We start from the raw sequence: 27,847 nt of genomic DNA on the forward strand, positions 1-27,847 counted from the left end.
GACAAAAATGTTGTACAACGTCCTTGGAATGTAAATAATCTACGAAGGTACTATTACTAAATAAAAGGCACTTCGGCCGTTTTTTGTTGTAAACTACATTATATTCGTTATCTTCATTCGTCTAAGTATCAAGCTGAAACTTGGTATGCCTGGATCCTCGGACCACATACCTCGTCTAAATTGATACTCTTTACTAAGTGTTAAACAGAACCTAAGTTACGTCTGGTCCTCGGATCATCTACTTTGGGAAAATTAACATTTTAAATTTATTCGTCTAAGTATCAAGCTGAAACTTGGTATGCCTGGATCCTCGGACCACATACCTCGTCTAAATTGATACTCGTTACTAAGTGTTAAACAGAACCTAAGTTAAGTCAGGTCAACGAATCATCAACATTGGGAAAATTAACATTTTAAATATATCCGTCTAAGTATCAAGCTGAAACTTGGTATGCAAGCATCCTAGGACCACAAACATCGTCTAAATTGATACTCTTTACTAAGTGTTAAACAGAACCTAAGTTACGTACGGTCCTCGGATCATCTACTTTGGGAAAATTAACATTTTAAATTTATTCGTCTAAGTATCAAGCTGAAACTTGGTATGCCTGGATCCTCGGACCACATACCTCGTCTAAATTGATACACTTTACTAAGTGTTAAACAGAACCTAAGTTACGTCTGGTCCTCGGATCATCTACTTTGGGAAAATTAACATTTTAAATTTATTCGTCTAAGTATCAAGCTGAAACTTGGTATGCATGGATCCTCGGACCACATACCTCGTCTAAATTGATACTCTTTACTAAGTGTTAAACAGAACCTAAGTTACGTCTGGTCCTCGGATCATCTACTTTGGGAAAATTAACATTTTAAATTTATTCGTCTAAGTATCAAGCTGAAACTTGGTATGCCTGGATCCTCGGACCACATACCTCGTCTAAATTGATACTCTTTACTAAGTGTTAAAAAGAACCTAAGTTACGTCTGGTCCTCGGATCATCTACTTTGGGAAAATTAACATTTTAAATTTATTTGTCTAAGTATCAAGCTGAAACTTGGTATGCATGGATCCTCGGACCACATACCTCGTCTAAATTGATACTCTTTACTAAGTGTTAAACAGAACCAAAGTTACGTCTGGTCCTCGGATCATATACTTTGGGAAAATTAACATTTCGAATTTATTTATCTAAGTACCAAGCTGAAGCTTGGTATGCCTGGATCCTCTGATCATTTACTTGGGAAAAATTAATACTTCTTTTCTTCTTTGTCAAAAACATCAGATATTTGCATAGACCATATGCCTTATCTTTGCATAGTTCAAACTAGAGATCCAAAACGAAGAATCAAATACTCAAAATGCATTACTTAATGCAGTTCTCGGCATAATTAAGCCCTCCTGGAGTATCAATTTCAATTCAAGTTGTTGCTAATAACTTTGGTAAAAGACAAAGAGATGATATTTATGGAATGATATGATCAAAACAGAGCAAAAAGTAAGAGTCATCTAAACAAGTAAAACAACATTCGTGTTTATATTAAATTCAAAATAAAGTACTTTTTCAATCACATTTAGAAATTACACTTAGAGATAAAAAAAAAAGAAATAGAAGGAAGGCAGCAGGCATTCATTGTTTCAGCTTGATCTTCAGAGGGCCTTTAGGGTCTTTAAGAGATGGAAGCTGGACCGAGGACTCAACCGCAATTCCTTTGCCTTTGGGATCATCTATCAAGGGTATTGGATTAGCTTGATCACCCAACTCATCCTTCGAAGGTTCCTGAAGGTCACTTGAGGGTTGCACGTCTTCAAGCGCCCTTTCTTGTACTGGATCAGCTTGCTTAGGAGCATCTTCAGGAAGAGTTGAATCCTCAACCAAATCACCCCCCTTATCCTCAGATGATCCATGGACAGCTTCTTGGGCAACTTCAGGAATGGAAGAAGGGCGAATTGCGGGAGGATTGTAGACACTCTCTGCTTTCCAAAGAGTGGAAGAGGCGTTAATCCCAGCTTGGGAAAGTGCCTCATTCCACACTTGGAGGCAATAATGCCTACATACCTCGGGAACCTGAGCCTTGAAGGTTTCAGTGACCTCCTTCACGCCTATGTCATAACCGTCTTGTTCGGCTTGGTCCCTTGACATCTCGGCCTCTTGTCTCGCTTTCTCGGCCTTCTTCTTCTCCTCAATAGCTTCCTCTTTGCCCTTGATGGCTTCCTCTTTGGCCTTCTTAGACTCGTTCAGATCTTTCTTGAGATCCTCTACGAGCCTTCGTGCTGCTAAGAGGTTGTTGTCGGCTTCACGGAGCTTTAGGCGCTAATCCTCGGCTTGATTAGTCGTTGTCTTCAGATCAGCCTCCAAGCCTGCCTTATCACTCTCTGCCTTGGCCAACTTTGCTGTGACCTCCTGCAGTTTCTTCTTGTGAAGGTCCGAGATCTTATGGGCGGTTTCACGCCTGGATTCCTCGGCCCTCAGAGACTTGTAGGAGTTGATGGCAATCTCCTCTGCCCTATGGGCAGATTGAACGGCCTACGAACAAAACATATAAAAATTAGACATATGTATATAAAAAAAAAAAAAAAAAAAAAAAAAGCCAAGGTTTTAGAGGAAGAAAACTTACCATTGCAAGCTCCTTCTTCAAAGTCATGAAGACGGTATGGTCCCTTTTCTTTCTCAGCTCAACCACATCCTCGGGGAGTAACAGCGCCTGCTCCAATGCATCTGCGACGCATGCAGCTGTCCCTTCATCGGAATTTCTAATGGATGCATCCACGGTAATGAACTCGTCGTCCATAGACATGTCAGGGAGCCATGCAGGGGCGCGCACGGCCACCTGTTGGTCAGTTCTTCTTTCCGACCTAGTCTGTATGGTGCGGGGCTGCTTTCCACCCTTTTCCACCTCAGGCTCCTTGGAAACAGAGCCCTTTCCTACCTCCACCACCTCCTTTCCTTTCGGCTGATCCCTTTTTCTTTTGAGATCAGCTATATTGGTACGTTGGGTTTGGGAGGATGGGGGAGGGGGAGGAGGAGGAAGCCTAGCTTCAGGGCCTTTGTCAGCACCCTTTTCTTGAGTCAGAGGGCGCACCTCTTTGGGTGGTTCTTGGACTCGAGGGGCCTTATCAGTGCCCTCAAGGACATCCTTTAAACTGGGCTTAGTCTTTCGTTGAATGCCCATATTGTCAAAATCTTCAGTTGTAGCCTCTGAGATATGGGTAGAGGTGCCGAGGATGGAAGTTGAATCTTCAGCAGAGTAGGGTTGATTAAAAACCTCAAACTCGTCCTCGAAATCTGATACCTCAACTATTTCTTCTTCTTCTTCCTTTACAGTGGAGTAGGAAGACGCGGCTTCACCAAAAGTTAATTTTGTGGCCAAAGGAACTGTGGGAATCCCAACCGGAACGAATTGTGGTGGTTGGATTGGTTGGGTGACCAAGGTGCCTTGAGGAATAGTAGTCCCCCCCGGTAGCAAGAAACCTTCAACAGCAACACTGATCCGAGGAAGACGAGGATCGTGGGCTTTGATCACGCACTTCGGCGCCTGAAAAGCTTTGGATATTGGGTTGTAGCCGAGGATCAGATGAGCTGCTCGGAGTTGGCCGTCCGCGTACACAAAAACCTCAGCTTGCAGGATCCTATCCAACCGTCCGAAGTCAACGAGATTGGGATGACGATCCGCGGCGTGTGGATCTGAAGAGTTATCCAAGTAAAAGAGGGTAAGAAAAAGTAAAAAGACAGAGGATAATAGTATGTAAAAGAAATTTCACCTGGAGTCCCTTCCCTTGTCGGACAGGGGAGGCCGTCGTGCCAATTTCCTGATATGATCAGGAAGTCGTTTTTTAGGCCCTTATTTGATTCAGGCAGACATTGAATTAGCCTAACTTCTGGGTATCTAGATTTTAGGTAATACTCATCTTTTTTGCTTAGGTAATGAAGGTTGTAAACCCAATTCACGTCGTGGTGAGTGAGCCCTAAGTTCATCTTCTCATTTAAGGCATCTATGGAACCTAGGATCCTAAAAACATTTGGGGCGCACTGGGTCGGAGCTAATCTAAAAGCCCTAAGATAATCCCTAGTCACGGTTCCCATGGGGATTTTCATTCCCCCTTCGATGAACGCAATCATCGGGATTACGACTTCCCCCGTTTTTCTTTTTGTATAATACTCTTCCTCGTTACAGTACCTAATGGATACATCCGAGGGAATTTTGTACTTAACCTTAAACTGCTCTATTTTTTCGTTTGAATCTACCAGGGACGCAAACCTACCCATTTCTTTTTTGAAAAAAAAGGGGGGTGGGAAGAAAACTAACTACGCCGAGGATGGAGGACACAGTGAAAAAGAGAAGACGGGAAGGAAAAGAAACAAAAGAAACAAAAAGATGATAAGGAGGGGAAAGAGTATTGAAGAACTTACTTTTAAAAAAGAAGAAAGCACGTCACCTCGGACAGAGTACTTGATAGAAAGAGAGAGTACGGGGAGATGGAAAGTGTGGCAGGTACGTTATCAGGTTTCTGTAGTGTGAAGAAGTTTGAAGAAAATTAGTATTTATATGTCAAAAAGTGTTTTGAAGCGGGCGAATTCCAGCCTCAACACAGGAATCGCTCTCGACCGTTGGATATGTGTCGTATCAATGAAATGTGGGGGACATAGAAGCGCCAATAATAAATTCGGGGGCATTTCGCATACCGAAGCATCGGGACCGCGCGAGGGGTAATTCAGAAGTTATTTCCGTTGGTAATATTCCAGGATTCTGCAGGGTGAAAGGGTCTTTTAAGTCGAGATCCTATTTTCCTCCCGAGGTGAAAGAAAAATAAAGAATCTCGAGGGGCTATTGTAGGGGTATTGGGCCCAGTAATTCATAATGGACGGCCCAACAAGGCCTTTTGGGCTAGAAACCCAAATCCGAAAACATCAAAATGATCGTGGAGTATTTAAGTATCCCATACCGTCCGAGGAGTAAATTTGTCCTCGGAATGTTAAGCCGAAGATACACAGTATACGTGGAGGACAGTAGAAAGAGCGGTGGAATGTCTAAAGTAAAGCTGCTACCACCGCCCATATATTAAAGACTCCGTAATTGATACGCTGACAGGATAGATGGAAGGATGGGACCCGAGCATAGAGCTTGGAACTTGGTCCCAAATCCCAGCGGACTCTAGGGAAGAATGGATGGGACAAGTATCCAAAAATGAGGGTTGCAGCCAGAAAGTGGAGGATGATGAAGAGAAGAGGAAGAGTATAAATAGGAGGGAAGGCATACGAAGAAAGGGAGAGGCTTTTTGAGAAAGAAGAAGTGTACGATAATCAATATTTGTATCCACACTTGAGAAATACTATTAGAAACTATCCTCGGAAACAATCCGAGGAGGAATTCTCAATCTTACTCTTTGCAAACGATTCTTTGTTTTGTTCCATTGGGCCCAAAGCCCGTTCTTTTTGTGATTGTCTAAAGCCATCCTTGAAATCTAAATTACAAACCCATCCTCTACAAATTCATTGTGAAGAAAGGCCTTTCAAGCCCATTTTCCTCCCAGTCGTGGTTTGGGAATTTGAATTGTGTCCTTACAGGTCTTATTGCATTTTTTGGTACCATTCATGAGTTTCATTGTATTATTTCAATTAACTTTTATCTTATCTACAGTACTTTCCGCAAAAAGTTTTCAGTTTTAGTTAAATAAATTATTCCTAAATGGACACTTAATCAAATCAACTTATACTTTGTTTGGAGTGAAAATATAGTATGAAAAAGGAGGGAACAAAAGAGAGAGAAAAAATGTGATATTTTGTTCTTTGTTTTTTTTTTTTTTACATTATTTGGTTGAAACGAAAAAAAAAAAAAAAAAAGAGGAAAAGAAGAAGAAAAGAAATTAGAATGAAAATATAAATTATCCCCAATTTTCAGTTTTTCGTTCCAGCCTCTGTATAAAAGTAAAAAACACACGTAATAAAAGATTTAAATATTTAAATATATATTTAATATTCTCGTAAATCTTTTTTTTTTGAGAGAGAGTTTTAATTTATGGCGTCCGTATCTCTTATTGAACTATCAGAGACTTTACTAGTTGAACTAGCTGGAACCCACATATTCTCATAAATCATGATATATATATATTTATTATCTTTCCACCCTTTTTATATATTTTTTTTATTACCACACATTTCTATGGAGGGGGGGGGGGGGGGTGGGACTGTGAGATATTGTTATTTTCCACTTCAACGGTTCAACTCGTGGCTTTGGACTTAGGGCCTGTTTGGATATCGCTTATTTTACTGAAACTACAAATTTATTGTTAAAAGTGTTGTAAATAAAAGTAAAAATTAGTTGAAATTGTACAATGAGACCCATGAATAGTACAAAAAAGTGTCGTAAGACCCATAAATAGCAGCAAAAATAAGCTAAATAATGAAATAATTTTCATTTATAATCTGTATCCAAATGAAGGCTTAGAGAATTGGTGTTGTGCTAGTGAAATGACATGCCTCACATGCTGCCCAAGTTAAGCTATTAGGGTAGACTTTTGAATAATGTATACAAAGTATGCGTTTGGAAAAGCGTTTCACACGTATCCAACATTTGCGTTTACTTTTTTTTTTGTTGAAAAAATCGCGTTTGAGCCCTTTTTGTGGATTTTGTGTGCTGTTTACGAGACCTACAAATCTCTTTTTCAGCAACTTTTTCATTAAAAATGAGTTTTACGGCACTATTCACATATTTCAAAATTATTTTGCTACAGTATTTTCAGTTTTCAGTAAAATAAGCAATATCTAAACATACCAAAAATAATAATGTTAGGATTATCAAAATTGGTGAAAGTGCGTCCTAAATAGTCCACTATCACACTTTTTTTTTAATCATAACTGGTCATGTCATCTAATGAGTTGTAACATAGAATTGTATAAAATACACTTTTATTAATCATAACCCGACATATTATGTGACCAGTTATAGCATAAAATTGTATCAATTTCGACGGTGTTAGCATCACGAAAACAAGAAAAAGTAGAAAACCACAACATTTTCAAAATTAATATATCATCGTGTCATTGAATGAGTTTCGCACTTTGGCCGTTTGGCGTACTAATTTTAAAATATTTGTGAAATTGTTATATCGCTATCATTATTCCAAACTTTCACGACTCACGAGCTTCTGGCCACCCATTTCCGGAGCTGCTGCATCTGCATAAGCAATCCTTTTCATACTGTTCTAGCTACCATAAAAGTCCTTTTCATACGGACTACGTGAATGTACCATAACTTTTTCTTTGAATGATGTCTAACTTTAGTATTTTCAACTCTGAATGGCTAAAATTTAAAGTGGCTGCACGTTAGGATTGGACTTGCATTTGTCTCTTCTTCTCCACTTTTATTTAATTTAATTTAAAATTTGATTATTGGAACGAGTAATTTGAGTGGGAGATATCAAGACAATCTAATCACTTGAATTACAAAATTTTTAATTAAATTGTTAATTTTTTTAAAAGAATTTTGACTAAAACAAAGCCATAGACCAAACAAAAATTCACAAATTTTTCACAACATTATCAAATTAGCACATTAAAAATTTGAATTAGAAATTGTGGTGGACCAGGTATGAATGTTATGAAATTATTATAATATTTTGTTATATTGCTATCATTACTCTATTTGTATTAATGCATATTAGATTATTCTTTTTATTAGCATAAGAACTTAATTTTTTTTTTTAAATTTTACACAAGCAAGTTGTAAAAACACACGTCAGATTATTTATAATACACTCTATTTTCTTTAAATAATAATAATTTATTTATTTATTTTGAATTCATTTGCCCACTTTAAAACACACATTCTCTCTTTCAAAAAAACATTAAGTCAAGTTGTGACATAAAACATTAGTTTTACACCCGCCTATAAAATCTTGTCATGTCACTCTTTTGTACTATCAACTTAAATCCCTAATTAAAACAGAATAAATTAAGTGAGCTGAAAACAATAAAAACTAATTTTTAATTACTATTCACATTTTAAAAAAATACTATTTATTATGACTCGATTTATTATGCATGTCTCATAAACAGTGACCAAAAGTTGGTCAAACAAAAAAAGTGCACCAGACACTGTTCAAACCAAAAAAAAAAAAAACCAGAGGCAGACCAAAACGCAAACCAAACGGACACTAATCTATCTTCTTTGCTTTCTCTTAGAAACCAAACAAAGCGTTAAAAAAAAAAGGAATCAAAGACGTGAATAAGCCTATTTACCTGTGGTGTGAAATGTGAAGCAGTAAAATCCCTCACATTTTGCAAATCTCTTCGATCCAGACACAGTCTGTGAGTGTGAGAGAGAGAGAGAGAGAGAGAGAGAGGAACAGTGAGATATTCTAGAGAGATAGGTCTTCGCACTTTCAGAGTGCTGGGGTTTGTTCACAATCTCAAGGTTTGTTCTCTCATTATTTGAAATATTGATGGATTTGGCTTTTTGTGGACGTCAATCACTATGGGTTTTGTTGGATTTTGGTCTTTTGATGGTTTTTTATCAACCCCTAAACTGATTCTAAGTTTTGATTTGAACTTGGACCAAATAAGGGACCAATCAATTGGCATTTTTTTTTTTCTTATTACAAAATCTTGTATGACAGGATTGTTGATTTTTTTTTTTCTTATTAGCACTGCATTTTAGCTGTTTGGTGGTTTTTTTTTTTTTTTTGCTACAAGGACTCTACTGGGATTCCATGGGTGAAGGGGTTAAAAATAGTAAATGGATGAAGACAGTGAGGACGGATCGACACCATGAGTGACCCAGCTATGACGGTTGGGTGTTGCTGAATGTCCGTCCTGTATAAATTAATTATGGATGCCACGTGGCACGTCGTTTGATATATTTCAGATAAGCTTTTGCTTTATCCCCACGCAAACGTGTATATTTGGACTTCTTGCGACGCACGTTTGGGAAGACTCCTATATGGAAAGGAACTTAAGAAGGAAGTTGTATCCTTAAAGAAAGGTAATTCTACTCAATATAAATACCCCAGAAACCCTAGGTATGAAGGTACGCATTATATTCTTAACTCTGGCACTCTAGGGTTAAAAGAAACAAGATCTGAACTTGACCTTCGGAGGGTATTCGGCCGACACCACACCGGTGCTCTTTTCTAGGTCCTTTGTTTTCTTTTTGCAGGTGTTACTTTCGTTTCGAGGAGCTTGCAACTCACTCGGTGATATTTTCGGCATCATCAGTTGGCGCCGTCTCGTGGGAAAAAAGAGGAAGAAAATCTTCGATTATTTTTAGCCTCGCTCTATCCCCGAGACAAAGAGTTGCATGGCACTCACCCGATCGATGGCGACGAACAACAATCAAGGCGACGAACCACGTGCCACCGCTTTGGAAAGGCAGTCCAACCGCTTGCGGCGGCGGTTGAGCGCCTCACTTAGCAGAATCATGATTTGGAAGAACGATTGCGGCAAATAACCGCAAATCGAGTGCACCACAGAAGATCAGAGGGCGCTAGCCCCGAAGGAAGGAACGCGGAAAGACTCACGAGGCGCAACGCTCCGACTAGACCCGAGCGACAAGAAACCAATCCACCACTTGCTTTAGACACAAGCTGCCGACTCACATAGCCACCGAGATGCAAGAGATGAGGGAACGTATGGATGCCATGATGAACGCCAAGGGACGGGTATCCGGCAATACTGACGACCTAGTCCATAGAACGGATTCACCATTCACGGCGTTGGTGAATTTATGCCCGTCCCTTCAAAGTTCAAAATGCCCCACGTGGGAAAACTATGACGGATCCAAGGACCCGTTGGATCACTCCGGAGTCTTTCGAACACCGATGCATCTTCGGGGTGTACGGACGAAATCATGTGTAGAGCTTTCCTCACCACTTTGAAAGGGCCTCGCGAGGGATTGGTACAGCAAGTTGACGCCTAATTCCATCGGCACTTTTAAGGAATTAGGAGCGCGCTTGTGTCACACTTCATTGGAAGTCATCGACACAAGAGGTCTATTGCATGCATGCGGGAATTAAACAACGAGAAGGTGAGACATTGAGGTCTTATATAGCCCGCTTCAATAAGGAATCCCTCTCGATAGACGAGGCCGACGACAAGACACTTGTGGCGGCATTCACAAACGGGTTACAAGAGGGTAAGTTCTTATTTTCCCTATGTAAGAATGACCCAAAGACTATGTCCGATGTCTATTACAGGCGACGAAGTATATGAACGCGGAGGATACCTTCGTCGAGAGACGACTATAAACCAAAGAAAAGGGAGAGAGAGGAAGATATGAAACCGGATAACGGACGAAAAGCGGCTAGAACCGAGAGATCGACGAGAAGACCGGAGACCCAAAAACCACCTTCGTGGAGGTTTACAAGTTTCACCCCCTCATAGCCCCAATTGACCAAGTGCTTATGCAAATCAAAGATGAAGGAAGCTTGACATTCCCGGGTAAGTTAAAGGGAGATCCGAACAAAAGGCCAAGAGATAGATATTGCGCTTTCACCGTGACCACGACCATGATACGACGGACTGCTATGACTTGAAACAACGGATCGAAGCCCTTATAAGGCGAGGAAGGTTGCAAAGGTTCGTGAGGAAGGAAAGAGCTGATCAGCCCGGAACGGAACCTAGACGGAAAACGAGCGTCCGGACCACCGGTGAGACATACGGATGATAATGGGGGCAACGCTTCGCAGGGATCGTCCAAGAAGGCCGAGAAAGACTTATTTACGGACGGTGCAAAGTGTCCGCCGACGGGACCTTCATTAGAAAGAATACGGCGGAACGACTCCGGTATCGAGTTTTTCAAGACGAGGCCCGGCGTCTTCACCACCCCCATGACGACGCGCTTGTGGTTAGTATACGGTAGGAGACTTCAACGTCCACCGAGTTTTAGTAGACAACGGGAGCTCGGCGGATATCCTTTACTATCGGCGTTCCGGCAAATGGGGATTGCAAAGGAGCGCTTGATCCCGCGTCCGCGCCCCTCGTTGGCTTTGGGGGAACCCGGGTCCATCCTTTAGGATCCGTCACGCCGGCGGTGACGGTAGGAGACTACCCACGTCGATAACTAAAAATATCTCCTTTCTAGTGGCCGATTGTTCCTCAAAGATACAACGCCATACTCGGACGACCTACACTCAACGCATGGAAAGCCATCACTTCAACCTACCATCCGATGATCAAGTTTCCCACCGAACATGGGGTTGAGAACTACGCGGAAATCAAGTAGGCAAGAGGAATGCTACGTGGCCATGATGGAGATGGATGACCATGTACGTACAATGAGCATCAAAGAACGAGAGAATAATGGCGTAACCCGTGGAGACATTGGAAGAAGTCCAACTAGATGATTCAAGGCCCGATCGAACCACCAGGGATAGGGACCCTCGGTCGACCAACCGATTCGACATGCGCTTAATGTTCCTTAAAGAAAACCAGGGATGTGTTCGCATGGAGCCATGACGACATGCCGGGAATAGATCCGGCCGTCATAGTTCATAAATTGAATATATCACCTTCCTTCCCCCCAAATCCGACAAAAGAAACGCGTGTTTGCTCCCCGAGCGGGATCGGGCCGCAACGGAGGAAGTGCGAAGCTACGAGAAGCGGACTTCATACGAGAGGTGTACTACCCGACCGGGCCGGCGAACGTGGTAATGGTCAAAAAGTCAAATGGGAAGTGGAGAATGTGCGTTGATTTCACGGATTCGAACAAAGCATGCCCAAAGACGGTTACCCGCTCCCACGGATTGACTCTTAGTCGACTCAACCGCAAAACATGAGTTGTTGAGCCCATGGACGCCTTCTCGGGGTACAACCAGATTAAGTTGGAGAAGACAGATCAAGAGAAGACATCATTCGTGACGAGTCAAGGGCTTTTTGCTACAAGGTGATGCCATTCGGGCTCAAGAATGCGGGAGCCACATACCAACGATTAATGAACAAGATGTTCGAGCACGAGATTGGCCGAACGTCCAAGTCTACGTAGATGACATGTTGGTAAAAAGCGTAAAAACGTCGGATCATCGAGGGACCTCCAGGAGACTTTCGACACTCTTCGAACGTACAAAATGAAGCCGAACCCAAGCAAATGCGCATTCGGAGTAACCGCCGGAAAGTTCTTAGGGTTCATGGTGTCCCGGCCGGGGCATTGAGGTCAACCCCGAAAAAGTGAAAGCAATTATGGATCTATCCCCTCCAAGGACGGTGAAGGAAGTGCAAGTCCGACGGGAAAGATAGCGACCTTTTAAATAGATTCGTATCAAGAGCAACGGACAAGTGTCTCCTTTCTTTAGAACGCTAAGGAAATCTTTGAGTGGACGGACGAATGCCAAAGGGCATTTGAAGAGTTGAAGGCATATCTGTCCGCCCCGCCATTACTTAGCCCGTCCACGCCGGGGAGGAATTATTCCCGTATCTTGGCCGTCTCGTCGGCGGCGGTAAGTGCGGCTCCTCATTGCAGAGGAAGGGGAAGGTCCGAAGCCTGTGTACTTTGTGAGCCGGGCGCCGCGAGGCGCCGAGGAGAGGTACCCACGGATAGAGAAACTCGCCTTCGCACCTCCGGCTCGAAACCGAAGCCGGTATTTTCAAGCACACACGATAACAATCCCGACGGATCGGCCATTGCGGAGAGCAATGCACAATCCCGAAACCGCCGGACGAATGGCTTTGTGGGCTATCGAGCTAAGCGAGTACGATATCCAATACCGGCCACGAGCAAATGTGAAAGGACAAATATTGGCGGACTTCATTGCGGAATTCACTACACACACGAGGAGCGAGCGAAGAGACGCCTACATGGAGAATTCACATAGACGGATCCTCCGATAAGCATGCGGGAGGAATCGGAGTTGTACTCCATACCCTAAGGAGATAAAATTGAATCTATGATCCGTCCGGAATTCCCCGCTACGAATAATGAAGCGGAGTACGAGGCCCCGGTAATGCGGGATTGGAGCTTGCAATAGCGGGGGCCAGGAAGGCAATGGTCTACTCCGATTCCCAAATCGTAGCTAGCCAAGTTGATGGGAGTTATGATTGTAGGAATGAACGAATGAGAAGGTATCTCGAAGAAGTGAAGGGTCGGACGAGTGCCCTCCAATTCACGATAACTCGTATACCGAGAGAAGAGAATCAAGAAGCGGATCGACTCGCAAAGGCTGCCCGGCCGAACTTATGGTCGTCCCAGAAAGGTATTGTCCTTCGTCCAATATTCATCGTTACTAGATAATGTTCAGTGCAGGAATTAACCACTCGGAAAGGGTTGGACGGTTCCAATCGTGGCGTACCTCAAGGACGGCAAGCTTCCGGAACGGGGGAAGGAAGAAGCTAGGAAATTGAAGGTTGGGGCCGCCCGATTCATATCGATCAAAGGCATCCTCTACAAAAGAGGATTCTCCCGACCTTATCTAAGATGCCTGGGCCATGACGAAGCAGACTACGTAATGAGGGAAGTTCATGAAGGGATCTGTGGAAACCACTCAGGATCAAGATCTCTAGTACACAAACTACTCCGGGCAGGGTATTACTGGCCGACAATGCAGAAGGATGCCCACATGTACATAAGAGCCTGCGATAAGTGTCAACGATTCGGCAACCTTATCAGGCAGCCAACGGAGGAACTCACACCCATGACGGCCCCATGGCCATTCGCACAATGGGGGTTAGACATCATGGGTCCATTTCCAATAGCGGCAAGACAACTGAAGTTCTTGGTGGTTGGTATCGACTACTTCACCAAGTGGGTGGAAGCAGAAGCTCTTGCTACTATCACGGAGAAAAATATTCGCAGCTTTGTATGGAGAAATATTGTTTGCCGATATGGGATCCCGAGAGTGCTCGTGTCAGACAACGGGAAGCAATTCGACAACGATGCGTTCCGAGATTTTTGTTCTCGACCGTGGAATCAAGAATCACTACTCGTCGCCCGCTCGTCCACGAGGCCAACGGACAAGTTGAAGTCACGAATCGGTCCTTGTTAAAAATCATCAAGACCCGGCTCGAGGGGGCAAAGGGCATATGGCCGGACGAAGCGCCAGTGTCCTATGGGCGTACGAACAACGGCAAGGACGCCAACGGGAGAGACACCGTTTCGATTGGCGTTTGGTGCGGAAGCCCTCATACCAAAGATAGAAGTGGGATCGACGAGCTACCGCATGGAAAGTTATGACGAGAGTAAGAATTCCGAAGCATTACGTCTAGAGCTTGACCTTATTGATGAAATTAGGGCAACGGCGGCGAAAGACCGGCGCGGTACCGGGACATGATGGCAAAACATTACAACTCTAAGGTTCGGCACGGACTTCAAAGTTGGAGATCTAGTGTTGCGTAAAGTGCTTGGCGCTACGAAAGATGCATCCCCGGGAAAGCCGGGTCCCAATCGGGAAGGTCCGTACCGAATCATCTCATGGCGCAGGAAAGGAACGTACTACTTGGAGACATTAGACGGAAAGAAGTTAGGCCACCCCTGGAACACGGAGCACCTGAAGAAGTACTACCAATAGTGCAGCAGTCACAATACCTACTGCCTTACTTTTCAGTTTTAATTTTAGAATGTTATGGCTTTTTACTTCTTAGAGCTGAGTTTTTCTTTTTCATGAACAATTTGGTTTATTGAAACTTATGAGAGGAATTTTTTATACATGCTGATGAAAGTCTACAATAAAATCTACAAGTCCACAAAGTGGACGGATCACCCAAAGGGTGAGAAATCTACAAGTCCATAAAGTGGACGGATCACCCAAAGGGTGAAAAACCTACGAGTCCACAAAGTGGACGGATAACCCAAAGGGTAAAAAACTTTGAAGTCCACAAAGTGGACGGATCACCCAAAGGGTGAAAAATCTACAAGTCCACAAAGTGGACGGATCACCCAAAGGGTGAGAAATCTACAAGTCCATAAAGTGGACGGATCACCCAAAGGGTAAAAAACCTACGAGTCCACAAAGTGGACGGATAACCCAAAGGGTAAAAAACTTTGAAGTCCACAAAGTGGACGGATCACCCAAAGGGTGAAAAATCTACAAGTCCACAAAGTGGACGGATCACCCAAAGGGTGAGAAATCTACAAGTCCATAAAGTGGACGGATCACCCAAAGGGTAAAAAACCTACGAGTCCACAAAGTGGACGGATAACCCAAAGGGTAAAAAACTTTGAAGTCCACAAAGTGGACAGATCACCCAAAGGGTCAAAAAACCTACGAGTCCACAAAGTGGACGGATCCCCTAAAGTATAAAAACCTACCAGTTCACAAAGTGGACGGATCATCCCGTGACTGAATGTCTACATGATGGACGGTTAGCAAAAATACATTTGAAAGTCCATTCACCAAGTAGGACGGATTAACTGAATATACGACGGATAATGAGCAAGCAACATGCAACAAAAGATTTGATAAGTCAAGTTCAATAATTACAAATGACGGTTTAAATAAAGTTCTTTCACAACGGTGAAAACTTTTACAACGGTGAAAACTTTTACAAAAAAAGCAAGTATCCTATTCATTCTTCGGAGAGTTCTCGACCAATGGACCGTCATTTGGCTGGCTGGGAGGTGGAACTTCGCCTTCGTCTACCGGATGACGGCAAACACTTTTCCGTACTTTCGAACGGACGGATTGTGCAAGCGTTTGCTCCTTGAGCATCAATAGATATATGGGATACGTCCAGGTCGTGTACGATGACTTCACCCGACCGATGGCGTCATCGAACCCGTCCACAAAGTGAGCTCCCTAGCTCCGTCGAAGGAGTTCGAATCCCGATATTCTAGAACGGCTATCTCCTTTGCGTTGTGAAGCTTGGATGTTGTCTCCGTCAGCTGCTTCTCCTTGTCCTTCAATATCTCACGAAGATGCCCGTTCCCTTTTTCCACCTCCTCTCTGACCTGCTCCGAATATTTGAGCTTCTCGTCCATGTTGATCTTGTAGGTCTTCAACTCGTGCAGCCTCATCCTCCATCGTCCGGCTTTTCTTTCTCGGACGGTCCATGGATGTCTCATGATTGAGACAACGGCCATGGAGCCCTTTCATCATCACCATGGCTTTGGAAGCAAAATACAACGTTATGACGGATGTGAAGGAACTTAGCAACAATATTAGACGGATTCAAAATTACCTATGCAAGGGTGAAAAGACCCGTCTCACCCATAGCTTCCGTTGACTGGTTGCCGAGGTTACGCATAGTCGTCGGTACCGTCCAAGATAGACGACATCTTCTCAAGGGCATAGCTTGAATCCTCCCGGAAGAGAACGGGTGGTTTCTCCTCGGAGGTTGCCGGGCCTTTCATCAAGCCTTTGCCTTTTCCATGCTTGACGCCCGTCTTCTCTCGCCTTTAAGGCCACGACGGGCTCGGTGGAGGTCTTTTGCTTCTTGGGAGGACGGTCCGTTTTTTCAACTTGAATCCGTTTGACGGTACTGTGGGACCGTCCCCTTTGTTTCGACCTCCCTCTTGTTTTTTCTTCGCCGCCCGTTGTTTAATGAATGCTTTCCTCTGGCGGCGTCCATCTCGTGAATCAAAGACGGATGAGAAAGAAAAGATAAAAAAGTAAAACAAGAGAAAAATTATTGACGGGTATAATTTTGATGAACTTACGTTTTCGAATTCGTTATCGTATTGACGGGCGGCGGATGAAGGTTCGGTCCGTCACAATACCGATGAAGCGTATCGAGTGTGACGAGTCGAGCCCAAGTCCTCTCTTGCGTTTTGTTTTGTTGAAGATTTTCTCCAGAAAACTCCACTGCTCCAAATCAACCTGTGGACGGTCCCGCGCTGCAATAAAGGACGGTTAGGCCTAAAAGAAAAAAAATGAAAATAAACTTCAAAAACTGGACGGAAGCAAAAGGGATACACATACCCGACGGAGGCATTATGACCCATGTTGTGTCGACGGCATATTAGTTACATCTCTGGATGACACATCCATTCGTCCCCTTCTAAAAAGAAGTAACGGCTCTTCCGAGCCTCTGTTCGAGTCCGGAGTGTCAGCGACGAGCCTCAATAAAGGACTTCTAGCTGCCAAGCTATACATCCCCTTGGACTTAACAATCTCTGTCGGACGGTAACAATGGAAAAATTCTTCCACCGTCAACCTTCTGGAACCGTCAGACATTGCCCCGTATAAAACCTCAACCCCAATGAACACTCTCCAGGCATTGGGGGAGATTTGGGTGATGGACGAGACAAGGTATTGAAGAAGTCGACGGTGAAGAGAACTTAATGGAAATCGAGCCCCGCCTTTAAAGCTTGCTCGTAGATCCCAACACCGTCTACTCCTTGTAGTAGCATTTCTGCGATTTTTCGGGAAGACGCAGACGGGATGTTATCCGGTATTTGATACTTGGTCCTAAGTGAGTTGAGTTGGGATTCGATCATGGACGACCTAAAATCATTTACCGTCCGAGAGCGCAAAGATGACGAATTCCCCTAAGAGCCATCTGGGCCAATTATTCGATCGGACGGGGATCAACGCCGTCCAAGCTACTACTGGACGACTCTGAACTCTCTGTCTCTATACCACCGTCAAGGGAAGAAGAGGTACTTGACGAATTCCTCTCTTCACTTGAAGTGTCAGGATCTCTTGGACCTGACGGAAACTTTTCATCGTAGCCCGCCCCCTCGCGGGCAAACGACTGGTTACTTGACGCACTAGACATTACCTACTTTTATGACGGTATAACCTAAGATACCGACGGTTCTAAAGAAAGTGCATATACTTAAAACAATGAAATTCAAAGAAAGACGGAGAAAGGTTTGTAATACATACCGGATTGAGACGGTTTCTGACGAGGAGCGACGGACGGATCTGTTGAAATGATAGGAAGACACGATAGTTGTGACGGTTGTGCTCTGCTCACAAGTTTTTGATATGAAGATAAAATGAGGAGAGAAAAATCTGGCTTTTTATAGAACAGAGGGCACGGAATACGAAGCGACGCCTCGTTTTGGGGAAATATCCAATCCACGAGGGGCCACGTGCTCTTCGTCGAAATACGGGCCACGTGTCATCCGTCATGGTATGCCAAGGCCGTCCCCATTTAATACATTGCTTTTAGTCATTCCATGGATCCGTCGATTATAAGGACGGATCCAAGGACTCGAAGGCAGCGAAGGGGATAAAAATAGTAAATGGATGAAGACAGTGAGGACGGATCGACACCATGAGTGACCCAGCTATGACGGTTGGGTGTTGCTGAATGTCCGTCCTGTATAAATTAATTATGGATGCCACGTGGCACGTCGTTTGATATATTTCAGATAAGCTTTTGCTTTATCCCCACGCAAACGTGTATATTTGGACTTCTTGCGACGCACGTTTGGGAAGACTCCTATATGGAAAGGAACTTAAGAAGGAAGTTGTATCCTTAAAGAAAGGTAATTCTACTCAATATAAATACCCCAGAAACCCTAGGTATGAAGGTACGCATTATATTCTTAACTCTGGCACTCTAGGGTTAAAAGAAACCAGATCTTAACTTGACCTTCGGAGGGTATTCGGCCGACACCACACCGGTGCTCTTTTCTAGGTCCTTTGTTTTCTTTTTGCAGGTGTTATTTTCGTTTGAGGAGCTTGCAACTCACTGGTGATATTTTCGGCATCATCAATGGGTTTTGTCTTATCTCATGGAGTTTTCTGCAAATTAGCTATTCTATTTTAGTGTGTGTATCTGATGTCCAAGTGCTGTTGCTGTTAGTGTTGTTGATGAGGGGTGGAGCTTCGGTGGGATGAGGAGGAGGAGGACTGAACGTGTACGTGTTGTGTTTGAAAGGTTTTGGAGTTTTAATTGAGTTATAATTTTGTGTAGTGAGGTGTATTTAGTTTAAAGTACTTTGCTGATGTGGCTTTTTAGGATTGGCTGGCGTAATCCGGACTCAATTTATTCTCTTATTTTTTCGGCACTACTCTCTCTCTCTCCAATGAGTCCAACCCAACCATCTTCTCTCCATCTCTAAAATTCTCTATCTCTCGCGATCCTCCATAGCCAGAGCTCTGTCCAAAGGCAAGAGCCCCAAAGCCTTCGCCAGCATCAGTGGCAACAAAACTCAGCGGCACCACCACAAACAGTGGTTGCTGCCCTCTCACTCTTTCTCTCTCGCTTTGCTGCACCATTTTTCTTCTCTCGTTCCTGTTATAGCCGAAACCCTTTTGGTCTTTCAGGAAAACAAGAAACAAGCAACAAGAACTCACTCACTCACTCACTCAGAGAACCATTGCGATTCTATTTTTCTTTTTCATTTGCTCGCAGGTTCAAAAAGCATTTGCTCCTCTTTCATCGATTCTCTCACATACGTACGGTCACCCATTGCCGTGTTGAATGAGAAATCTCAGAAAACTGTTCCAGCCAGCGCTCTGTTCGATTTTGACTTGCTTTCCTGCCTTCTCAAAAGTTGTTTGGTATCTCTCTTTCTCTCTCTCTCTGTCGCTCTCATTATACGTGCGTCCATTATTTATTTATTTTTCCAAGTCTACATTGAACCACGCGGTATATTTCAATTTAATCTTCTTATAATGAAACGTAAAAATAATAGCTTTTCTGTTGTAATTTTTACTTTTCTTTTTTGTTCACTTTCCATGTTCTTTATTTGTTCAATGTTCATGCGTGAGCTAATATGAAAAAGGTTCACTTTATATTGTTGTTTTATCGATTTAAAAATTCTAAAGAAAATTTTCTCAATAGTATTTGAGTGAGGTTTGTTTTGTATTTTGCTTTTTCGTTTTTCATGTTCTGATAATGGAGGACACATCTTTTAGCTCTTAGTAATGTTGGTTATATGATTGGATTGCCATTAAAAATATGAGTTTGCTGCTGAAGATTCTGCTTGTTGTCCGAACTATCAATTAATTTTTCTGGGTCATAGTTTAATAATTTCAATAAAGCTAAAGTCACATCAATTTCATAACAACACCCAATTTTACCTACCACCTTAGTTACACGTGGGTCAATTTAAAAAAAGAATGTAGATTTGTGATAGGCCCAAGTGTGAGCTGGTAGACAAATTACTTTTTGTGAAATTGTTAAGAATTTTTTATGTGACACTAGTTTTGTTCAACCCCAATTTACCATAAAATTTCTAACATCATGAAGACCTATGTGTGACAGGTTCATTCTAGTTTTTCAAATTGGTGGAAACGTGTGTAAGTTATATGCATTAGATTTGATCTTGCAATCTGCTGATCTAACACGTGAGATATGTCTGTAGCTAGCGTAAAAAGAGAGAAAAACAGATGTTACGCTCTGCACCACATTGATTAAATTGGGTCCATGAGTAAATTGTTTTATTTTTTAGAAAATGTCAAAATGAAGTGATTGAATACTAAATTAAGCTTGGTTTTGTGCCTTTATTCTTTCTCATGTCATGATTATCTGAACCTGACACGTATCAATAATTTAATATCTTTTCATACAGGTTTTAATGTTTGACCTTTTGTTACATGAGATCTAGCGTAGGTCGTGTTTTGAAAACTAGTGGAATCAGATTTTATTGCTATAATATTCAGCTTTGCCCTCTTTCTTAAATCTATAAAATTATGACAACCCAGTTGGCCTAGCCATTCCTTTTGTTGTGAAGCTGATAAAAAAAAGGGCAAGTTCTAACAAATCCACTAGTGCATGTGCTATGTGTCAGGTGATAGGAATGCCATTTTGTTTTTATGTTCCCTAGTTTTTTTTTTTGTTGAGAAAAACAAAAGTTTTTATCTAATTTATCTGTTGTTTAAATAGAATTTGTACATAGAAAATAAAAATATTCTTTGTTCTTGGTGAAGGAGAAGATGTACTAATACCAATCAAAATTGAAATGTTTGGACTATCATATGTTATTACTTTTGTGTCTTTATCTCTCTGATGTCATGACTCATAGAACTTAGATGCCAACACATATTAATGAACTTATATTTCTCAAGATTGACCTTTAATTAAAATGAATTAGAATGGGCGTCTTCACTTGTGCCTATGTGTACATAATTAGTTTTTTCAAAAGTGTAGTAGTTGAGAATTGTTTGCAAGAATTAAAAGTACTAACATTATCATCATTGTCAGCAGTAGCTAGATTATTATTATTATATTCATATAGATTTGGCCTCTGAATACAGTTATTTATCAAAAAAAAGATTTGGCCTCTGAATGAACATCCTAATTTATTTCAGTGACTATTGAAGTTATTCCAAGAGGAATCAAGCCTTGAGGTTCTGGTGGGAAGTCATGGATATTGGGACTGCTGACTCTGAACCCAGACGAAGTGGATCATTTAGTTGCACAAGCAGTGCCAATTCTTCATTGAGAAGGCGTTCTATAAGTTTGTCAGCAGCTGCACCTGTTCATATTGATGATGACATTGAAAGTGAGATTGTCTCAGAGGCAGGAGATATTGGGGATAGGGCTCTTCATAGCAACAGGAATAGTGAGAGTAGCAGCCATCGCTTTTCTGGTGATCATGCATTAGAGAATGGATTATCTGCCCCCATTTCTGGGGATACTCTGTTGCACCTTAATAAGTATTGGTCTCGTGATCCACCAACAATGACTACGATCTCCGTAGTGACACCCTTGCCTAAGGAAATCGTATCTCCCCTTTCCACAGATGCAATTGTGTGCTCTAAAGACAAAAAGCAAGTGAGCTTTCATCAATGATTTCTCATTTCTTTATCTTTGTTAAATGAAATTCCTGAACTTTTTTGGTAGTTGTTGATTATTTAATGACTACTTTAAATATGTCTTGTTTCCCTCTGATCTGATTGTTCAAGTAATGTGTGTGTTTCATGTTTCCATATGCAGGACGATAAGGAAAGGTTGCCAAAGTTATTGGATTATGCTTTCTGCCTCATTCATTTAGCTGTTTTTGGGATTCTTGGGGTAATATGCACTATATATATGCACACTCCTTTTAGTTTAGTTTAGTTTAAAAAAAAAAAAAAATTATTTATTTATTTTTAAGTTCTAAAATGCAATATGCTCATAACTTATAATGCCATTGTGCTTGTTTCCTCTTTACAAGTGTGTGGTGTTTGGTTTTTTTGCGGAAGAATTTTGATGCAGATGTATTTTTGTGTTGCCTGATATTATATGTTTAAAAACTAAATTCTTTAAACCAAAAGTATACAAATCAAAGGATATAATATCCAAAAAAAAGAAAAAAAAAAGGAAGTACTCTAAGTGCGTCATTGTAATTATTATTGTTAATTATCCATGTTTGACATAACTAGATATGAACCATAGTGCTGGAGTTCTGAACAATCCAACCTCTTGGAAGTAACTAAATAGTTTTTTGACAAATGTTGGAGAGGCAAAAATTAGTGTCTTAATAATTCGGGCATACTACCTCCATTTTGTCATAAGAATTTGGAAATAACTAAAATTATTAATTTATTATACGTATGAATTGTAGTTCTGTGATTGGGCTGGTTGGAATTTTAGTCTTCTCTAGAACAGAGAGAATTTCCACTTTTGCATTTGATTAATTGTAAATTTCATGTTGGTAAGCATACTCAGCAATATTATGATATTTAACATGCCACAATGTGCAGGTTTTGACAAGGTATGTGCTACAAAAGCTGTTTGGTCCCGGAGTCGCTGGCTTGACAAACGATGAAAACATTCTGTACCTTGACCTTCCTTCCAATATGGTCTCTCTCTTTCTCTCTCTCTCTCTCTCTCTCTCTCTCTCTCCTGATGCATGCACACACATTCAGAGCATTTTAAAGGATTCACTTGGAAAAAAATGCATCCGAACTACTTTACATTTGACATTAAGATGTGTCTTATTTCAATGTTATTTTTAAGTGTTTGATTTCCATTGGAAGATCATTGTGAATCACTGCTTTGGTCTTTTTTTTCAATGTCTATATCATGCATATGCTTGGGCTTTGTGAGAAAATTATAGTGGTAGGTGATGTGGTTGAGGAATCACTCATTCTTGAACTATGTGGTGATAGTTTAATGTTTACTTTGTTAAAAATCAAATCAAATTATGAGTATTTGGAGGATATGATTAAAGAATCAAGATAAGTTAATTTATGATAAAAGAATTAAATATGTTGAACATACACTGATGATAACTATAGTCAATTGTAGCTAATTCTTTAGGGTCATGCAAAGTAAAATTGTTTAAGAGGTATTTTACATTTACTCCAAAGATACAATTGTTTTGGACAACATTTGCTTCTAGAGTTGGGACTTTTGTGGTGGTCACTCTCCATATTCAATTACAATAGTGGATGAGACTGTGCGAGTGTTTAAGCCTACATTTTTCCTAGCTCTGAAGAATTGCTTGTATGATTATATGCTCCTAATTACAACTTGTGTTTGGCATAAATTATGAAGGTCTGTCGCAGTACAGGATAGCTAGGATTGGAAAATTAGACATTTATCTTGATTCTTTGGTTTGGTAAAGTCTTTGTGATGGAACTTTGTGTTGTGCTTGGTGTTGGGCTTAAGAGTGCCCTAGGACTGACATTCTTATATGCAGTTTCTTGCTTTCAACCCTTCATATGTGTGTATAAAGGTCACAAAAGACATTAATTGGAAGATATAAGATATTCTGCTTCAAATTATAATAATAATAATATATATTTTTCATTTTTTAGGTTGGTTCTTTCTTGATGGGGTGGTGGGGTATTGTTTTCAAAGCAGACATATCCAGCGTGTCAGACTACCTAGCAATAGGATTGTCAACTGGTTATTTGGGAAGTCTTACAACTTTCAGCGGTTGGAACCAGAAAATGCTTGATCTTATTGTTGATGGCCACTGGGTGCTTGCTGTGCTTGGTTTTCTTGTAGGTAAAAATCCATACTGTAAGAACTATGTTGATGTAGTAGTGTAGGTAATCTGATCCATTAGAATTAGAAATATTAGATTTGAATTGTATATCCCACTTTAGTCTATTCAAAACTTAACAACAGTCTATAGCCTGCTCTGGCACTTAAGAGTGAGATGGTCCTTTAACCTGTATGATTCCATGCAGGTTTGTTTCTTGCAGCCTATTCCATTATTTTTGGGATTGAGACAGCCAAGGCTTTCAGGTGGCTTCTAACAAGGCAAAATGCGTGTACAGGAAGTGGCACTCCAAGCTCAAGCAGCAACTGGAGGGTGGACAGCTTCAAGCGTCACTTAGCAGTCATGGTGGCGTTGATTTTGATGCTAGGCTTGTTATGGGGTGTATGTGGAGCACTGTTGAGGGAGGATTTTAGCAGTGGTAGCAGTGGTGCTCAGCTATGGTTGGCTTGTTTTGTTGGACCTCCAGGTGTGTGGATCAGGTGGTTCTTAGCCAGACTTAATGGACGTGGGTTAGGCAGGGCTGGTTTGTTTAAATGGGTGCCATTTGGGACTCTAGCGGCCAATGTTTCTGCAGCTTGCATCATGGCAGCACTCTCTACTGTGAAGAAAGCTGTAAGTGTTGGCAAATTCAATCTTGGGAATTTCCCAAATCATGTAAAAATTAACATGTCTCCATGAACGTTTGTTACATGCATAGCACATGACCACAATCTTGAATCATTTGGTGCAGGTAAATAGCCAGAATTGTGATACTGTGGCATCGGGCATACAACTTGGATTCTTAGGCTGTTTGAGTACTGTCTCTACCTTCATTGCCGAGTTCAATGCAATGAGAGAAAGCGAACACCCTTGGAGGGCATATGCATATGCATTGATTACCGTTTGCATCTCATTCGGGTTGGGGATATTAATATACTCTGTACCTGTTTGGACAAAGGGGTATGGGTAATATGTTTTTTTTTTTTTTGGTGGAGGTAGAGCATGTTGATGGCAGCCTTATTGTGTACATCATATATGCCTTGATATCAAGTTGACATTTAGTTGACCAAAATGCTGAGGAGATAGTTATAATCAGCATGTATGCCTTGATATCAAGTTGGTATCTAGTTGACTAGAAAGCTGAGGGTTCCTAAAAATTCAAATAGGCACTACAAAATTATCAACAGATGAGTATTTTGTTTTTAAGTTCAGTGTAAAGTGGTGGTTATGCCATCATGTCTTTGCAAGTGCCAGCCATTTTGAAGCACATTTTGCTTTGTTAACATTTGTGCAGGAGGGTTGAATAGGTTGATGTGGTACATGCCAGCACATAGGCGCACATCATTTGCTACATATGGAGGTCCTTGATCTTGAAATCTGTGTTGATGGTTAATGTACTATTTTTTTTTATAATAATTTAACAGTTGGGTGAGGGGGGTTTCTAATCCCGAATATCTCCTTTGGAAATATCACAAAGAGCCAATTGAGGTAAGGCACTTGGCATTGACATTTGACAATTAACAAATGTGAATTGAGCGTAGAGTTGTAGATGGTGTGCACCAATTTTGCCCTCAAGCTATGAGCTTCAACTCCCTATTCTAGTTTCTAACGTATTAGGCACTAGGTGACTTATGTGGAGTTTATTGTCTGCTCGAATAAACAGCCTTGTGCTGGAGATGTGTGTCATGGTAAATTGTAGTGAACTTTGACCAAAGTTGCAGTAGTGTTTGCCAGTCATTCCATGACCAAGCTCGAAATGCATTTTATGTAATCTTTGAAAGGAGCAATCCAGAAATAGTGTAACTAACACTCTTAAAGTTTGTAGGTGTATGGATAGAATGGCATTGGCAGACTCAGACCACCTTCCCCAAGACCAGACAAGCTCTTATGGACACCCAATCCCAGTGGGAATTTCTCCGTCAAATCTGCCTATCACATTGTAACCCAACCACACTCTCCACCACCTCAAGCAGATGTTATTTGGGGAAAACTTTGGAAGCTAAAGGCTCTAGAAAGGACCAAAATGTTTCTTTGGAGACTTGGAACCAACGCCATACCTACAAAAGAAAAGCTGCTCCACAAAATAAGTATTGATGACCCTTCATGCGTGTTTTGTGGCTGTGATATTGAATCTAGCTGCCACCTCTTCATCAAGTGTTCGGTTGCTAAAGCAATTATGCACTCCAACTGTTGGGGCCTTAGAGCTGATGAGTTACATATCTCCACAAATATTGACATTATCAAGCTAGTTCTAACTCCGCCTCAAGCCTTATGCCCTCAAGAAGATCAATGGCTCATTTCTCTAAACATAGCGCTGGTTCTTGACAAAATTTGGCACCTAAGAAACAAAGTCACATATCAAGGCCCAAGTTGATATCCCCACTTCTATCAAGCAGATTCGGTTCAAGTTCCAAGAATTTTCCTATCTGGTTGTACAAGGGACATCCCCCCTGTCCCAGTCAACCACCTTACCTAGGAACCTCCTCCCTCTGGTTTGATAAAGCTCAACATGGATGTGGCCATATCTGTATCCTCCTCGGCTCTTGCTGTTGTGGCTAGAGATCACAAGGGCACTGTCATCAAAGTTTGTTCTAAGCTCCACCAACCTTTCCCCCCCATCTCTGCTGAGGCCTATGCAATCCTTTGGGCAATGCAAATTGCTATCCATGAGCGGTGGAGTCACGTCCAAATTAAAGGAGATGCAAAACGCTGCTTTGATGCGCTTTCTGCGAATGACGTCCCTCCAAATTGGTCTATCTATAATATCATTAGCAGCATTTTAAGTCTTAAAACTTACTTTGTGAGTATTTGTTTCCGTTGGGTCAAAAGAGAGTGCAATGTTGTAGCTCATACTGCTGCAAAACACTCCCTTGTCTTTAAAGAGTCTCTTTGCTGTAATAAGGATAATCTTCCTAGTGTAGTTTACTCTACCTGTATGAAGGATTTGTCTTCATGCTCTTTTCCTTTTTGAATAAAATTTTAAGTTTATAAAAAAAAAAACACTCTTAAAGTTTCTTTGTGAATTGCCATTTCAAAAACAGAATGTGCATACTGCCCCTGCAATTAGGACTCTGTCTTGTTTGGAATTTATGGCAAGCATGACACCAATTTTGTTATTAATATATCAAAATTGAATTTCCTGTATAATAAAAAATTTATACAAGGATTGACAACTGAATGGTTGTATTTTAAAGTTAATACAGACAAAGGTAACAATATTTCTCATCTTATTCAAATTGTGTTAATATGGACCCATATTAATTTTGGTAAATTAAACTTGGTGACAAGCATGGCACCAAGTTTGAGAACAAATTTAATTTTGGATACAATTGAATCTAGGGACACTAAGAATGGGGTGTTGAAGTTCTGCACAACATGAATGAGGGTTTGTAATCCCCCTAAAGAATTCTAAACCTAAAGTTGTGGTGAATAGCCATTTTGACCGCCAAAGAAGTAGTTGAAGCTCAACTCCAAACAATATAAGAAGGGAGTAAACTTGAATGGGCAAAAGAAAATGTCACCTAATTCAATCCTTCCAAAACTAGCTATAATGTCAAAAAAGTAATCAACTTTCTAATATATTGGTGTAACTATCGAATTATAACTTGAAGGGGGGGGGGGGGGGGGACTTATCATATCATGTGTCACATATTTTCCAATTTTTTTAAAAATAGGGCATTTCAATGATAAACAATCTCAATAAGCACTTGCATAGTTTATGATGTATATACTTCAAGAGTAGTAATAGTCACATTCCTTATTACATATTTATCATACATACATAGACACATGATTTGAAATCATACATAGACACATTTATTTTGAAACACAATTTCAAAATAAATATATACAAATATGCAAATAGCACCTCTCTCTCTCTCTCTCTCTCTCTCTCTCTATATATATATAGGGTTGGGTTCAAGTTACACTTGGTGTAACTTTAAGCAATGTTACACCACTCAATATTTTTTAATTGGATGCGAATTTTGACAAATCCACCATTAGATTACATTATCTTCGTATATTCTCCATACTAACAAATTTTCATGGTGATCAAAGATTCATAGCCATGTCATCGATCCATTGTTAAAATTCAAGTTTTTATAAT

General features: G+C 41.2%; 1 protein-coding gene across 7 annotated transcripts; it reads left to right on the forward strand.

Moving 5' to 3' along the window:
- The first annotated feature begins 8,160 nt into the window (after positions 1–8,160).
- On the forward strand, positions 8,161–26,736 carry LOC142615844 (fluoride export protein 1-like). 7 transcript variants are annotated; one of them, XM_075788703.1, is made up of 8 exons: positions 8,161–8,415; positions 21,134–21,599; positions 21,762–21,839; positions 22,511–22,609; positions 23,570–23,762; positions 23,948–24,372; positions 24,491–24,705; positions 25,565–26,735. In XM_075788703.1, exons 2-8 carry the CDS (start codon positions 21,189–21,191, stop codon positions 25,680–25,682), a joined length of 1,539 nt encoding a protein of 512 aa, XP_075644818.1. In that variant the 5' UTR covers positions 8,161–8,415; positions 21,134–21,188; the 3' UTR covers positions 25,683–26,735. The 7 variants fall into 7 exon arrangements, with proteins under 7 accessions (XP_075644818.1, XP_075644821.1, XP_075644822.1 ...); XM_075788706.1 differs by lacking the exon at positions 8,161–8,415 and adding an exon at positions 18,697–19,381 and having other exon boundaries at positions 24,038–24,372; XM_075788707.1 differs by lacking the exon at positions 8,161–8,415 and adding an exon at positions 18,888–19,381 and having other exon boundaries at positions 25,558–26,736.
- The last annotated feature ends 1,111 nt before the right edge of the window (positions 26,737–27,847 follow it).

Source organism: Castanea sativa, chromosome 11 (genome assembly GCF_040712315.1).
Source record: "Castanea sativa cultivar Marrone di Chiusa Pesio chromosome 11, ASM4071231v1".
Lineage (NCBI taxonomy): Eukaryota > Viridiplantae > Streptophyta > Magnoliopsida > Fagales > Fagaceae > Castanea > Castanea sativa.